The sequence below is a fragment of the Atta colombica genome, unplaced genomic scaffold, assembly GCF_001594045.1.
Source record: "Atta colombica isolate Treedump-2 unplaced genomic scaffold, Acol1.0 scaffold96, whole genome shotgun sequence".
Taxonomy (NCBI): domain Eukaryota; kingdom Metazoa; phylum Arthropoda; class Insecta; order Hymenoptera; family Formicidae; genus Atta; species Atta colombica.
Window position 1 is genome coordinate 1721006 of NW_017259590.1, and position 17635 is coordinate 1738640.

The 17635-nt window shown below is 33.2% G+C and overlaps 1 protein-coding gene across 1 annotated transcript; it reads left to right on the forward strand.

Annotated features, from left to right (window-relative positions):
* Positions 1-11281: 11281 nt before the first annotated feature.
* Positions 11282-17320, forward strand: LOC108693612 (cilia- and flagella-associated protein 69-like). Its single transcript, XM_018202646.1, has 11 exons — positions 11282-11518; positions 12472-12907; positions 13273-13513; positions 13757-14057; positions 14272-14450; positions 14525-14676; positions 14780-14984; positions 15275-15582; positions 15859-16073; positions 16180-16611; positions 17015-17320. The coding sequence occupies exons 1-11, from the start codon at positions 11282-11284 to the stop codon at positions 17180-17182; spliced, it is 2874 nt and encodes a 957-aa protein (XP_018058135.1). The 3' UTR covers positions 17183-17320.
* The last annotated feature ends 315 nt before the right edge of the window (positions 17321-17635 follow it).

Consider the following 17635-nt stretch of genomic DNA (forward strand, 5'->3'; position numbering starts at 1 on the left):
ATTTCGTGCAGCTGCAAGATTATTCTGTTCGTCGGTCCTTGCGAGAAATTACGGCAACTAGAGTTGACCATGCCGAGAACGAACGCGATAGTCCGATATTTTACTTTGGTATAAATCGACCGATCGTACTCTTCGTTGCTCGAGGGGATCTAGATGATCCGGTTCTCGCCAATCCACGGTCAGCGTACCGGCATGGACCCAATCGAGCCTCCAGGCCTCCGTCGCGAAGGTTAGAAACTTATTTGCAGGAAACAAGATGAAGAAAGGGCAAAGAGAAAAAGATTGCTACGTCGAATACTATATCGTTGAATAATCCGAGCGTGACATGTTTTCCGCAAGGAAAGCAACAAATTTGTTTAATTTTACCTTCTTTGACCTAGAAGAATGTTTATTGTTAAAATTAGCGAATCCAAAAATTTTCAACTATATATTTCATTTTTTTGGTATATAAGAGAACACGTCAAATTGTTCTAATAAGTAATGTTTGTAGAATGAGAATAAAGGAATCATTTTTATCGAAGACATTTCGTCTCTGTATTCTTCAAAAGTTATAATATATATCTATGCGCAAAAGATATATTTTCTGTTAAATTTTGCCCTTGTTAAGCCATCACGAAAGAACATGCTATTTTTAGCTCTGCTTATTATATCTTTTTATATCTTTAGTAAAAAAAAATGTTAATATTAAAATTTAATATTAGTTAAAGATTCATATGGTTTTTTTTTTTAATAATTGTTAGTAACATCAACAAAAGAAGAGAAACCGTTAATGCCTTATTCATATATTCTATATTCTATAAACTATCTTATATATTAAATGCTGTTATCTGCGATGCACTATTCCTATTGAGATATCTTAAATGGGGACATTAATTTTTCCGCTTGACCAAGCAGAATTCTCAAAGCTGTTAGACGCGTGGTTATCTTTTGATCATCTTGAAAAATATTTCAGTCAAAGGCTATTCGGCGATGTTAACCGTTATGTGAGATATTGAGCTTACAGTTTTCACGACTAATCTTTTAACACCGTCTGTTTTTTGTCAGATCTAAAAGTCTAAGGGCCATCGATCACACACAAAATTACATAAGCTGCATCATGGTGGAAGAAGACAGGTGAATCAACGCGCATAAGATATCTTCCACCATGAGCTGCATAATCATAGCATAAAGTTATGCGGCTTAAGCTTATAGCTTATGCTATGATTATACAGTCATTTTGTATGTCATAATAATGATAATTATTGATATGAAAAATAATATCTAAAAATTTGCCTATGATACATCTATATAATGACAAATGAGAATCTTTATAATCGTAATTAATTAAACCAAATCATTTTAATACAAACAATATCATAACAAAATCATTTTAATAAATAAATTATTTTTTTAAATGGGAGTATAGATTACTGCCAAAAAAATATTTTCTTCAGAACACATTCTCCAAAGATTATAGATAAGTTATAATATATGCAAAAAATGTATATGCTTTCTATAAAATTATCTATCCCTTTTTCAGGTTATCGCGAAGGGCGTGCTATTTCGTTATTAAATGAAAATGACTGGCTTACGATAGAACTATTAATTATATCGAAAACGATCCAAATTTGTAGTGGAATCCGGTTCCGACTGGTGCGTTCTTTACCTGATGCTTTCGGGTTCCAAACGCATACAACATCGGAGTCGTGTTTCGGTGAATCAAGCTAAACCTGTTATCTCGGATGAGTCTACCACGAAAGAAATGCCATGAATTCACTGTTTTAATAGAGACATATATACTTAAGTGCGGGTGACCGGTCTTCCAGACGTTTACCGAGTCATCGAAGTGTAAGGTACCACAGGTATTAGCCTGTAAATGACTATAAAAGTTTATCTGTGTTTCCCAATCGTTTTCTTTTGTGAAAGGTAGCTAGATCTGATAATATCTAAATTATTCTATTATTACAATATCTAAATTTGATGACATAGTTAAATAGAAATAAATTCCTTTTCTTATATAAATATCAAAGCTTTATTTACGCAACTATTAAAAATTTTATTCTTTTGTAATCAGCTGTTCTTGAAATACGACTTCAAAGTAATTAAACTTTTTTCCAAAGTAACTAACTTTTTTGTCTCTTCTTATCTTTTCTCCTTAGATTCTCCTTAGAGTTAAAATGAAATTAAATCGAACCATGAAACTTATATGTCTAGAGGACTGCTTTGCTTGTTCAAATTTCTTAAATATAAATTTTTTCAATATTTTTTTTTAAAGAACAATTACAGAATCCAATAAAAACACGATTAATATATCTCTCGACGAGACATCTTCGGGAAAATACAAATCATTTATTTACACTTATTTGGAACTAAGAACATACAAACACTATAAACTATCATTATAAAGATTTCCCGCTGTCTTCCCAGTATCTGAAAAATCAGAACTTCGAATTCGACAATAATTATACAAATCTATTTCTATCTATTTCAATTCTTAAGGAATTCGAAGTTCTGATTTGTCAGATATTGGAAAGATAGCAGGAAATTTTTATAATGATGGTTTATAGTGTTTGTATTTATTATCTAAGGAAAGATAGCAAAGATACAATTTATTTCTGCGGGGAATCTGCTTGCGCGTTCAAAGAAAACTCATCGAACGAACACCAGATTTATGGATCGCTCCTCCTGCCGAAGAATGCGATGCGGAAGAGATGCCTGCGCGCGCGTCGCGCGGTCATCGTATCCTCTTCTGCCGTTGGTGGAACAGCCTATGAACGATCTCGAATACCATGCATACGCGTTCCTCGATTAACGATATTCTTGCAGTAAATGATCGCTTCGTATAAGTGAAGACGAGCATGATACCAACATTACCAACCAAGACGCAATGCATGCCTTTCGCGAAGCGAAATTTCGTCGAGCGAAATTTTTATTCCCCAAATAATGCCCTGTGCTGTAATAAACGGCTCCAAAGAGAGGAGTTTGAGGCCGCATCTCATTACGATTGCATATACGCGAACGGCACGAGCAAGAGGAGGAAAAGCAGACAAGCAAGCAGGCGAATATCAGGCACGCAGGGATCGGTAAGAATCGGTCCGGTGATTATTTCGACGAAAAAAAACGTCTCAGACGACTCTGATGAATCGCCAGAGGCGTCTTCCTCTTGGCGGCCAGTGTCAGCGATTCTCCCTCCGCTTCTTCTTTTTCTTCTTTCTCGTTCGCTTGTCCCTCTCTCTTTCCTTCTCTTTTTCTCTGTTTCTCTATGCCCACCAACTTTCTTCTGCAACCATCGACTCGGTTGGTCCGTCCGCTCGATGAACGCGAACACGCGAGGGACGGCCCCAGCCTGGCTATTACAATAACCGGTGTACGTGGTTCCCGCTCAAGGTCGCAACGCGAAGAGAGACCGGCGAGCGAGATCTCTCGAGAAGAAGACTCGACTCGGTTCTCCATTTTTTCAAGGAGAGTCCTCGTCGAGCAAGCGAGTTTACTCGAGCGATGCGATGGCGCGAACGATGAGCGTTGGGAAACAAGCGACGCGAAAGGGATCGCGCTGATGCGATCGAGCTGACAGAGTATCGTATGCGTGAACGATGCTGTGGAGAAAAAGAAACATTTCGACAGCCTTCACAATCGACCGCGGTAGCGTCCAGAGTTGAGCATTAGGGTATTTTCCAACAACACAAGTGACACAGTCTAACACAAAGTCTTATACAAAGTGTTCCAACTATGACACATTGCTCGACAGTAAAAACTAAATACGAGCTTGTAAAATATGCCAATGTTATCAAGTTTTCAAAAAGTTATTTGGTAGCCGTACTTATTTTGCTATTAATAAAACCTTCAAAAATCGCTAATTCTGAAAAAATTATAACTTAAGTCTAAATAAAAAACGTAAATCTATTATTGATATGCTAAATATAATTATAAGAATAGAATGGAAGATTGCAATGCATTCTTCATGGTGTTACACTATGAAACTAAACTGAAACTAAACTCCAACAAATACTTTACACAGTGGAACACAATGTAACGTCTCTGTGTTCTAGTTGGAAAACAGCCTTAGATAAATCCCGAATCGAAATTTTTCTCCTACTTTGAATCTTAGTTTTAGGACATATGTAGACTCTAAAAAATTTATAATAGATTTTAACCTAATGAATTGATCTCCTACGTTGAATCTGTAAATGGCAGTTATTTCAAGATTTCCTATTTTTAGATTCAAAAGTTTTCTAAATAAAAATTATAGATTAAGTAATATTAAAAGAAGCCTTATTTGATTGTACAAGTATCAAAACAGGTTTATAAGATTTAATTGAAAGAGGTTTAATTGAAAGTAGGATTAAAATTTCGACTCGGGATGTCTTTATTTTAAAATATGGAAATGTGCATTATTAATGTATATTTCTGTATCTTGATAAATATCTTCCTTCATTATTTTATTCACAAATAGTATATAAATTATATATTATTGAAAAAGCGAGTAAAATAGTATATAGTAGGGTAGATAATAGAGGAATCCTGCATTCACGAAATAAAGGAAAAAAAAATTATAGAAAGTCACGCAATCGATCGCGACGGCATGTTTGGGTTCCACTGGGGTTTCAGAATTACATGTAAACGTCGCGCAATTTTTCTCTTGGATTTATGTCCTACTTCTAGGCATTAATTTTGATTGATAAAAGGAAATTTGCGAGTAAGAAGAAGAAATAAAGGCCCGAGAGTCACGCGATCAGGCGCGCTGGTGTATCTAATGCGCAACTCGCATCATTGTCAAATTTATCAAGTCGTGTAAATCATTAATTGTTCTTTTATCTTTTAATCATCGCTAAATAATTACACCTGATCATTACGAATAAATTTGAGTTATTATAATTATTTGCAATTTAAATTTTACGATTGTAACAACGAACAGATTTATTCGAAATGAAGAAATATATATATTGCGTGTTTAGATTCACTTGACGACTTTAATAGACACAATCGCCGAGGAAATTTTCCAGCTGTGGCTTCCAGTGGCGAAGTTAACTCGCCAACATTCCACTTATTGTCGGAGGAAAAGACGTGCGAATGACAGCGTGGAAAAAAGGAGGTAAGGAAAGGAACGCACTCGATGTCGAGGCTGAAACAGATACGATGTGCACTGCATTCTTTTAACGGCGACACGGTCGGAACATTTGCGGAGAAATCTCTTTATTTCCATGGCAGTTACAATTCGTACCGTTACAAAATCCGAGTATAAAACCATATTCGCGTAACGGTAAGGTCGGAGAAAAGGAAGAAAGAAATTCGTTTCGCTCGTTACTGGCCAGATAGAAAACGGGATCGACATCGAATTTGTTTGGGCGTGGAGTGAACTCAAGCAAATATGATCGGAATCGATTTGCAACGCATATACGATCGCGGTTGCGATGTTTTTCGTCGCCAACGCGACGCGACGCGACGATGCGCGGCACCTCGCGAAACACGCATCGATATCACCGGCGCCGACGAGAGATACTTATTGCATATTTCGGCGGCTACTTCCCGCATAACATCATTTTAAATGCACGCAGAAATAATCTCTTACGAAATCTTACTTGTTTCGTAATTATAACCTTTTAATTATCCAGTTTTTTAACTGGAAACACATAACGAGATCAACGAGATACCGAAAACTATCATCAGGTTTTGTAAGTGGCAATAAAAGAGCCGGCACTTCTTTCCGAGGAATATGCAAAAATTCTTCAATAATCAGATCTGCATATTTTTTATATTGCATTATTTATTATACTACAATATTCATAAATTTCAAAGTTATGGATAAAATATAATTTTCAAAATATTCTAATTTGAAATTTATAGATCAAGCGTAAGTAGTGCAATATAAAAAGTATACGGAACTAATTATGGAATTATTTTATAAATATCCTTAGACAAATCAGATCTAAATATTTTTAATACTTAAGGAAAATGACATTCTGCGATAAATCAGAAATCTGCATATTTTTTATATTACTTATATTTTATCCATCAATTTCAAATTGAGATGTGTAAGTAATGTAATATAAAAAAATGTGCAGATCTGATTTATCGTAAAATTTTTATATATTCTTTAGAAAGAGATCTTGACTATAAATGGCTTTTATAACAATTTATAAAATCTAATGATAGTCTTCGGTGTATCTCGTTGATTCAATCAGATTTATGCGATACACAACCATATATCTCGAGATTATCTCAGAATCGTTTCGGGGTTGAAAAATCCAGAAAGGTTCTACAACGCAACGGCTCGTATCGATGCGCGGCAACGTGCAATGCAGCGAAGATACCCGGCAAGGGTTCCACGGAAGAACGTTTGATTTTATGTGGAACCTGTTCCCACCGCGTGTATATGTACCGTGGATACATGCGCGTCTCTCGTACGAATGGGTTTACTTAGGCGCGCACGTACTTGGCTTCACGCTTCTGCGAAGCCTGCTTGTAAATTAGTTCATAACAGCTGGCTGATCGTTTGACCGGGACATCCGAAAACCCAACGAGTGTCTCAATTAAAGAAGGTATTCATGTGCGATGAATCGATTTGTGACATCGTTCGTGACAAAGTCCGCTCGAAAAACGAGAGAATTTACATAATGTCCTTACATCTACAAAATGATGCAGACTGAGATTTTTTTAAAGAATTTCAATTTGGTTTTCGAATCTCTATAAATTAACTTCACAATATAATTTTCAATATAATTTTGTATATACAAATCTAATTCAATCTTACTTTATGAATTGTATTTTTTATATAACATGAATTTAGTAATGATAAATTTCGTTAAAGTAAATAATTGATCTTGGACAAAAACAAAAATTGATACAATTAATTATTTCAATAAAGATGGGCGAATCAAGATTTTTTAACTTCGAATCGAATCGATTCAAATCTAAAAGTTGATTGTATTTTGTATATGTATTTTAAAAATAAAGTAAAAATTATATTTATAAGGTAAAAATTAAATTCACTAGAATATTTATAATTTCATTGATCAACACCTCCCTGTGTATGATTAAGATTGTCAATATATATATTTGATTCTTATATTTAAACATCTCAGGCCGGTATTTATATTTGATACTGCCTTAAGTTCAGTCTTAAAATATTATGATTCGTTATGAACATTAGCTGCATCTTAAGACATTACTTAAAATAATCTTAAAATAAAAACCGACTATGAATATCCGTCACAGATTCAAAATTTTTGAATAGTTCGGGTACGAATAGTTCGCACATCTTTAATATTTAACATATTTATTTTGTGTTGTTACACTAAAAAAAAAATAAACCTTTAGAAAATCTACACACAACTATCTAAATTAATAACTATGAAAACAAATTAAAACAAATTAAAAATTAGAATAAATTAAAATAAAAATGAGCAAACAGCTTAAGTCTGCGAGAAAAAACGAGATTTTCGTAACGAGGGCTGCTGCGTGTCGGACATGAGAAAAGGGGGGCAAAAGGAAGATCAGCAGCCCTTTTCTCTTTGCTTCATTCTCTCTTTCTCGGACAGCTACAGGGGTGAGTGACTCACGTTCTGTCGGCCTCGACGCCGTTCGTCGGGACGCAAACGCCTACCCTCCAAATATTGATTTGCTCGCCCGAGGAACGCACGCGTCGCAAACGCGTGTCGTATCAAGGGATGCTTTCTCCCCGACAGGCCTTTCGTTTTAGGTCTTCTCCGAATTGGATTTCCCCCGAGACAGCGCGTTTCTTCTCGGGAAGAGATCCGGTCAAGTCTTTTCAAGGGCTTTTTCTTTTTCATTCATTCAAAGAGAAGATTTCAGGTTCGCAAGGGTGAGCGCAAAAATAAAGCAAGTTCAATGTCATTTTAAATATAATGTCGGATCGTAAAATTTTAAAATCAACTTACTTCAGTCTCGCTCTGAATTCGTACAATCAATTCAAACTTAGCGATGACTCGTGTAAGATGTATTTTTTATAAATATTTATCAAAATAAATTTAAACAATCAAATACTTTTACTATATCTTTTTCTCTAATTATTTCTTCAATTATATTCTTAACTTAGAGATAAATTTTTTATTATTTTATACAACATATAAATATCATGAGTTATATTAAAAGATAATAATATAAGATACTTGTAGTGATTAAACTAAAATTGATAAAATAATAAAAATAATAGAATCTTTTTCTCTCTCTTCTTCCTCTTAAATAAAATTTTTTAAACCATCAACTTTTCGTATTTTAAAAATCTTCAAATTTATTTAAAATATTTTCATATTTTTAAGTGTTTAGATTTCCGTAAATAAACTTTTCGTATTTTATAAACAACAATTAAGTGTACTTTTGATGATTTTAATTTTTTACAATACTTTTAATATTACAATACTTTTCTACAAGTCTATTTCGAGACAGTCTGCAGCGTGTCATCGATTGACAGCGCGTGTTTCTCTCATCGATGGAAAAACCACGCGGGAAAGAGAGACTCGTTAGTGAGACTCGGTTCGTTAACCGGCAACCAGCGTGGCAATTAAAAGGTCACTTTTCCCGTGGGAAAATACCTATACAGCGATGCATAACCAAGGGGAGAAGAAGGAGCAGGAATAAAAGAAGAAGAAAAAGAAGAAGAAGACGCTTCGCACACACGCATGTGCTCCATAGTAGCGCAAAAGAGTAGGAAGAAGAGCGGCGTCGCAGAGGTCACTCACCGTCCCGCCAAGGTCGCCGTTGTTGAACAATTGGTCACATCTCCGTGCAAAATTTTCTATTTCACAATTGGGACCTTCGGTATCACCTGGAGCACTCGAACGAAGCGCGATACTCCCTTGATTTGCGTGCACGAGTCGAAAATCGCGAGGCAAACTCGCGCACCGCGCGATACACCGCCTCGCGTCAGCGTCGCGACTGCCGTCGTCGCCGCTTCGCTTACTTTGGTCTTCGACTTTACACGCGCACGCGAGTGGCCGCGATGCGCGCGTGCGCGCGATCACACCTGTGTTATGGCACTAGTGATGTAGACGAAGATCTTGAAACCCTCGTCTCTCTCTCTAGAGTTTCAATCCTGAATTTATTTCCATTTTCAATTTTCCATATAAAAAATACATTTTTACTCAATTATGTAATCTACATAATTCTGTATATCTACATAATTAAATCTACAATTATGGACAATATTCGTAACACCCTTTATTTAAGATTAAAATCGTTAATCTATCTAAGGCTTAGCAGATAAAAAATTGAGTTAGAATTGACATATCAATTCTAATTTTAATTATGTTAATATAATTTTGAATTATAAACGAATCTTTTCGTTTTGGCTTATGACTCCATTTCTTATTTTATTTGTATTTAAAATCACTTCAAGTCCAGTAAATAAAATAATCAAATATCACCTCGAGATTTAAACAGTCTTAAAAATAAGATTTAATTACAAAGACTATGTCTAATCATTTTTAAGTCTAATTAGCAGATATTTAATTATCATCTATAGAGTAATTATAAGATAATCATTGCTTTTTAATTAATTTTGAGTCTTAATCTAACGAGATTAATTTCAAGATAATTTTGTTACTTATTATTTATAGAATATATGTATACCTGTATTATGCATAAGTCAGTGCGATCATTTATACTCCAGCTTGACGTCGGCCCTGAATGCACGTTCACTTACTCGTGTATGAGTGCATACATGCGTGCGTGCGTGTAGACAATTGCGTGTGTGTATACGATTGTGACTGTAACCGCCATGGGACAGATTGCCTGTTCAACGCATCTGGCCAAGTCTCGCCGATCAGTAAGTAACACGTCGCGACGCGAAATGAAACGAGTCGAGTCGAGAGAAGATGAATTTTTCCCGGTTGTAAATCAAATTTTCTCGAATGCGGAAAGATCAAACGAAACGCGTATGCCTCGCCGTCAACATATGGAATTCTCTTGTCTCTTTGAGACAAGAATCTTATTCGGTATACAGGGTGTCAGGAAATTGCAGATACAAACTTTAGAAAGGAAAATTCTTCTTAAGAGGATTGATTCAGAAAAACTTGTGCTTCAAATGATATAAATGATAAAAATAATTAGTTTTTTACGAGACAATCTGTGTGCGTAAGTAATAAATTCTGATTTGTTTAATTTTACATGCGCAAAATAGATTTACTCAAAATTTTTTAACAGTGTTCAATTATTCGAAATCAATTCAATTATTCAATTAATGAAACTGTAAGAAATTTAAAAAAAAAATAAAGGAAAATAATGTTTAATAAAATTTTTAATTGTCAATTTTTGATAAGAAAATCTAAGAATAAAATTTGTATCTGTAATTCTCTTTTAACATTCCATGTATAAGAAGTGAATCCTATTATTTGTAAGTGTATGTGTGTGTGTGAAGACACCTATTACTTGTAAGTATATATGTGAAAACACCTGCCGATTACAGTTAAGTTTTTTAAACACCTGTTAATATACGTTTGTGGAAATGTGAAAAAAATTTGTAATTTGATTACTGTACAAATATGATTAATAACGAGTATCGATTTACAAGAACATGTTTCCATATTTATTGGACGATTTGGATGACATTGGATTGCATAATCATAAGAGAATATGTTTGAATAGCAGAATTTGAAGAAGAAAGGAAAGGCCTCTTTCATCCACTTGTGAGTTGGCGTGTTAACGTCCAGGGAGCGCCAGTTAGTGGATTGTTATCTTTACCTACGCTGCTTCCTTTGTGCAAACAATATTTATAATATAATGTTTATATTTTACATAAAATTCTATAAATCAGAGTTTTTCGTTAACTTTTAAGACGTTATTTTTTCATTAATTTATCTCGTCGCACCTATTTTTAACACAATTTATATATTATAAAACATTTAAATAAAATAATTAATGAAACAGAGAATATTGTTTCGCTGTTATTTCATTTCTATAAAATAGAATCCTCTTAAATTTTAATAAATCCGATTAATGTAATTATTACTATGTATGATTACAGTTTTAATGCGAATATTGCTTCTCATTAATCGTTAAACGTTGCATAACCAGTTTGCGTGGATCTTTCTTTTGGTGCGTTTCTCATTTCATCGAGACTCGAGCTGTCTTAATTTATCGGTATAATATAATAACGTATCACACGAATGAACCTGACCACTTTGCAATCATCGGCTACGTTCAGCAGAAAAAGTGTATCGTGAGCGAAACAAGATCGATTTGCAACGCGAAGTTAATTTATTATCAATATATGATTAATGTTCAAGCAAGATCGGCGATTGACAAATTATATAATTTGTATAACCATTTTTTTCGATTCGCACGAATGGAACGGAAACGGCAAGATCGTCGTTTTGCCGCCAAGAAATCGGTCTGTCCGAAATACTTGAACTGTAATTGTCCTCCATTATATTTGAATGCAAAAAAATGTCGCCAAATAGATGTGGATTATACTGTAGAGAAATTGCGACAACTTGTGTCGGATCCTGTCACCAACGATCATGTTGAGCGGATATCACGACTTTTATTTGATTACTTGCATGAAATCGGTGACGACGGTTACGTATCCTTTAATTTACACGTATATACTAAAAATAAAAATCTCTTTGATTGAGAATTATTAAGAAAGTTCTCACGTTTGATAAAATATGAAAACAAGTCTATAATATACACGTAATACAAATGTTAACGATATCAATAATATCTAGAAAAAATTTCATTGATTTTTACCGTATCATTTTGAAGATATTTAATTCTAAATTTATAGAATTTTACATCACAAGTTGGAGATATAACCTTATTCTGTAATTATTCTCTTTTAAATTGAGACACTTGCGTACAAGACAGCAATTTAAAAATTGTTATAAAATAAACACTTAAGTTTGTTCTCGTAAAGTTTTATTTAAACTGACAGTTTGCAAGAAATTTATATTCTTCAAATGAAAAAAGCTAGAATATATGTCAAATGAACGATGCTCGAGGACAATGTGTATACATCAAATGGGCAGCTTACAACTTTTATTTTATCATTTTAAAAATATTTAGTAATATATATTTAGTAACATATATTTAGTAACATATAAAATTAACAATTATGTATAATTATGTATAATGGCATAAGATATTGTCAGTAATTTTTTTATTCCATTATTTTAATTGTTTTACGTATTATTATTGAATGAACTGTCTATTGATTAGGAAATAGCGTGTGAACCTCTTTAAGCCAGTTAATTATTATGTGACAAAATAGGAAATATTACTTGCTTTTCAAAAATTATAATTTTAGGAACGTAAAATTTAATTTTCAAGGATAATTAAAAATATCTTTGAGGCTTAACCTTAAGTAATATTGTTTGTAATACACACACAAAAGCATTATATAAGAATTAATAAAAACTTATTAAAAATTAATTTCTTATACTTTGTTATATCTATTTTGCTTTCACTTGTTCCAGTTTACTCGATATTTTCTAACCATATTTTCTAAGTATGTTTTCTTAAAGATACCTTTCACAGCCAGTCAAACACTTGCCGATCATAATGAAGATATTAGAATTTCTAGCCTGGAAGAGCAGAGAAACTAATGACTATCGGGAGCATTTGGATAGGATGTTGCAGTTGTGCAATCAACCGCCTTTGCTGAAACAAGCTTCCGAGAGTCTCACTAGTTCTGTCATAATAGAGCATTATTTTACATTTCTCGGTTGCCTTCTAACAATTTTGCCCAATGAAGAAGATGTCCAACGGATCTACGAGACTCTTGATTGTTTATTAATTAGGCAGACGAAACCGATAAACATTGCGGCAGTGAAATTAGATTTTCGTCGTCGAGCCATGGAGAATTCTAGATTGCCGATTATCATCAACGAACTGCTAGAGGCTGCTATGCCAAAGATATATCCGAAGATCTTGGAACTGGCTTATATGGTTGCTTCGATCTCAAATCAATGTTGTAAGTTGTTGAATAATCGCGAATCGAGATATTTCATATATTGTTTAAATTATTAGAAAAACATTGCTCTTCTCAATTCAATTCAATTTAAATTGAAATTTTTCTTAAATATTCTATAAAACATTTTGAGAAGAAAGAATATTAAAAAATATTTATTTCGAGTTTCTTAAAGGCAAAACGTTTCAAAAGAAATTTAGTAGAACACTATACCGAATGCTTATGTATTAAGCTCATATTTCATTCAAATATTATTCCAAGGAATAACACGCATGCCGGGACATTAAAGCAAAGATAATTTTCAAAGAATACCTCTGTCGTCTCTCGTTTTACGTGCATAGACTATAACTTTACATTTATGAATAAAGGTCACAGAATGCTGCAGGCCGGGATACTGAACACGTTGTTAACCAGGATGGATCTTCCTTACTCGACGAAATTGTGCTGCACTGCACCGCCGAACATACCCCTTGAGGGAGAGGAATATCCGTGGGAAATCATGCTTTTGATAATGAAACTCTTGTGGAGCCTCATGAGTTCGGTGTTATCTTTGAAAACGCTACCAGAACATCTGAAGGATCTTCCATCGCCCAAGAAATGCGCTATGTGGTACCATTTGATAGCACGCTTTAATCAATTAGCAATTAAAAATTTAAAGACAATGTGATAGAAAAATAATCATAGAATAAATTTCATTTAGTTTTGTTATACAGATACATTATTCTCTCTTTTTTTTTTTAATTTATAAGATATTATTTTACTATGATTTTATTTATGTATTTATTATGTAACCTCCTCTTTAATAGAGATAAGCTATCAAGCATAAAATATACGATTTCTGACGTAGTACAGGGGCTTAAGGTATTCCTTTAAGCGGCAGATACTTCGCGGTCAATACTGCGCAGTCAATTTGAGGATCAGGAACGACATCGCCGCATTGATCCTCGCTGGAATCGTGGCTTTACCATCGTGGGATCTTGTCAGAAGCGGTATCGCGGAAGATATCATCAATCTTTTATCTGCAATTGAATCTGGCACTACTAAAATATGGACAGAAGATGTTAAGTTTTCCGATAGTGATGAGGATTTCTTCTTCAAACAGATTCTATTGATGATCATCGTTTACCTCGCAGATATCGACATTTATGTCTTCGTAAATTATTCGTATCAATTTTATTTTAAAAATTTTAAACAAAAAAATTTTTTTTAATTCAGAAAAAATAGATGTTTTAAATTTGTTATTTTTTAAATATGACTTTTCTAGGGTTAAAGATTCAATCATCTCAAAACATATTTATTTTAAGTAAAACATGTTATTTAAAAATTTTAAAAAACATATATCGACAAATAACTTTTTAATTTTTTAGATAATGGACAAAGCGATGATTATGCCAGTTATTCTTCGAATCATTAAAGTCTGTATGAATAATAAAAAAGATAAAGGATCTTCTCCGTCGCTAATTCTTTTGGAGCGTGCAATGTATATTTTATCACTATTAGCTCCACGAATAGAAAAGGAATTTGTGAAGTGCAAAGGCACTCTTACGTAAAAAAAAAAACATAAAAAAATTAATCGGATTTTAATGTGGAGCCAAATGAAATAAATTTTAATACTTATAGATTACTGATGATGCTCAAGCAAATTTTGAACATGGAATTCAACGAGTATCTTGTGATGATTTTTATAAGATCCATTTGCTCAATAATTCTGCAGGGCAATGTTCTTCTTTTGAAGAATTTCCAAAAACACGGAATGATACCGTTATTAATTAGTAAGAGATATTATAAGTTATTTCGTAGACAAGTAAAAATTGATGTAATCTTTTTACAATGATCTTTGAATTCTTAATAAAAAATATTACTTTCTAATTTCAGAATTATTCAGCAATATAATGAGTTTAGATAAGCTTACGATGAGGAGGCAACGAATTCTAACATTGCTGCTGATCTCCCTAAAAGAGCTTATAGAAAAACAAATGTCTGTTCAACAGATGTGCGAACGACGAAGCGTCGAGCTTATTTTAGAAATATTCGCAAAGTGTCTACATCAAAGAAATGAAGATTTTCAAGTAGATCAGCGGTAACGTTCCTGTTAAACAAATATTTATTAAACATATTTGTTTGTTATAACAATATTTGTTTCACACAAATATTGTTTTGTCGGCTTTTATTATAATTTTCTATATTAATTATTTAATTAATTAATTTGTTATGTTAACTAATAAATTGTATTAACTAATTACCAGTCAATGATTATAAATATTAAGGTTATTATAAAATTTAAGAAATGTACGAATTTAGAAAGAATTTAGATATTGAAATGAAAAATAGAAGCAAATTATAAATAAACATTTTGTCATTTTTCGACAGACTGTTGCTAATAACAGGTGCTTACGTTTGGAAATGCATAGTGCGATATCCAGAGGATCTTCAAATTTTCTTGAACGGCGGTGGATTGTACTCTATGTTGGACATCATTGAGATCGCGAGCTACCCTGTAAAATGTTTGTATCTCGGTGCATTAACTGATATGTGCGATAGCACCTTTTGCGGACCATGTCTCTGCACCTGGAGAGGCGCTGATAAGAAGACAGGTCTGATATCTTTATTTATGAGTATTTGGCGAGAAGAGGAAGACAGGATCGGCATTAAAAGACGCGCCGACGGTTCTACAGCAGGTACAATCTCGCGAATCAAAATGTCGAGCTTCATATACGAAGAAATTTTTTCACAAAATCTACTTTAATTTAACATTTTTTAAATTCTTGAAAATCGTTTAAAATTCTAGACGTAAAAATATTTTCGACAATCGGGAAAGCAGAGAAGCTCTCTTTATTTAAGAAATATCTATCTAAACATTTTTTAATTATTTATGTAAATTACGGAATAAATTTGAACAAAAAGTTAAGCAAATTTTTTTAACTACACGTAATTGAATTTGTTTGTAATTTCAGATCCTGAATTTCTTCAGATGGGCACCAAACAGTGGAGAGATACCTATTGTTTCCAGCTTACGGAAGACGTTTGTCCCACTATAATTGACATGATTGGTTCGGTGCGCTCAAAAATCTTTAGTATTTTAAAAATAATTGAGAGAGACAGCGATAAATATGAAATCGCTCAGAAGCATTATAAGATTCTACTTGAGGAATTGCCAATAAAAGACCAAGTAAGATACATTATCTTTGATCATACCGTTTGCTCAAACATAATAATATTAAATTTTTTATTATCAATTTTTAATATCAGAATCAGTGTGTTCGAATTTTTTTTAGATAACACTATGTTGCGCCGACATGTATCTACGACTAAAACTCGGTCAGATGTGGACGGAGCTTAGCAAATATTTAGAGCAGGTCCACCTCATCCCAGTGAGTACGGATGCGCAACTGATCTGTCACATGGTGCAGTTTCACCATTCGTGGAAAATTACAATTAAGGACCGTCAGAGAAAGTTGGTTGAAATGGCCAAGAACGCAGATGAGATCTTAGAGAAAGACGAGTTCGCGAAGATACGCGATTCCAAGTTAGCACCGACTCTGGAAGCGTTGGACGATATAGAGCGCATCCGTCGTACGACTGACAGATCGTACATGTTACGGAAGAAAGCTCGACAGAGGCAACAAGTGCGCGCAACCCTGTCATTCCCCAGAGATGCTGACATCAAGCAATGCCATCGAACGTTTTTGGATAAGACGAATGTCACGGTAAAATCAAGGGATTTAAAGAAAGAGAGAGAGAAAGAGAGAGAACTTCTAATTTGGAGTTTTGTTTGAATTTTAATTGCATTTAAATTTTATTATTTTTAACTCGAACGTTTCGGCTCCATTTACTATCATCAATGACGAAAAAGACAAAGTATGAGAGATCATGTATTTAATATCATAAGTTATGTTATTAGTTGAACTTTTAACCCGCTAAATATTATATTCTTTAATTAACTGCACGTTTCTTACCGCGCCGACTCCAATATTTTTTAATACTTATTTTAGCTATCGGGCTATCTCTTTATGTTTTTTATTTTTATTTGAAGGCTATACTCTCAGACTCTTTCATATTTTAATTTTATAAATTTCTAAATTTTTAAAAAAGAATTTATAATTTTTTTAGGCAATTTTTGGACAACATCACTTGGTCGATTTACACGTTCCGTATTTAAAGGATTTTCAGAACGATTTTACGGAGATATCTCCAATATCACCAATATTACCCTTCGATTCATCTCGCAAAGTTCTAAAGTCCTTCGCTCCAAATTATCACGAATTCCTTGTTCTATGATCGCTGATTCTATGAACGCATAGACAGTTACATGATCGAAAGTCTCAATCTGTAATCTATGCGTTGCTTAAGTCATCAAATAATGATTTAATAAATATATCAAGTTAATATATGAAAAATTCAATTGCAATAAAATATCTTCTTATGATGATGATATTATCTTGCTTCGATATAATAGTTGTCTTCCTTATCGACAGAGAAAATTTCGCGCCGCGTTACGCGGAATTGTCATTATTTATTTGATACTAATTGATTCAAATCTACACGTGCGTATAAATATGACATATCGAGAGAGATATAAAAGAAAAATTATCTTATGTCATTAATATTTAACTCATTATTAACAACTGTTTTATTTTTTCAATTAATTTTTAATGGCTTTCAATTAATTTTTAATTAATTTAATTTCTTCATTGTTTTTTTATTTCTAAGAACGGTCTTCCATAGACATCA

Bases quoted from the DNA above. Each gene is read 5' to 3' on its own strand.
- LOC108693612 (XM_018202646.1), top strand. From the start codon at position 11,282: ATGGAACGGAAACGGCAAGATCGTCGTTTTGCCGCCAAGAAATCGGTC. The intron at 12,908-13,272 runs GTAAGTTGTTGA...TTATGAATAAAG, and splicing joins TTCGATCTCAAATCAATGTT to GTCACAGAATGCTGCAGGCC. The intron at 16,074-16,179 runs GTAAGATACATT...AATTTTTTTTAG, and splicing joins AATTGCCAATAAAAGACCAA to ATAACACTATGTTGCGCCGA.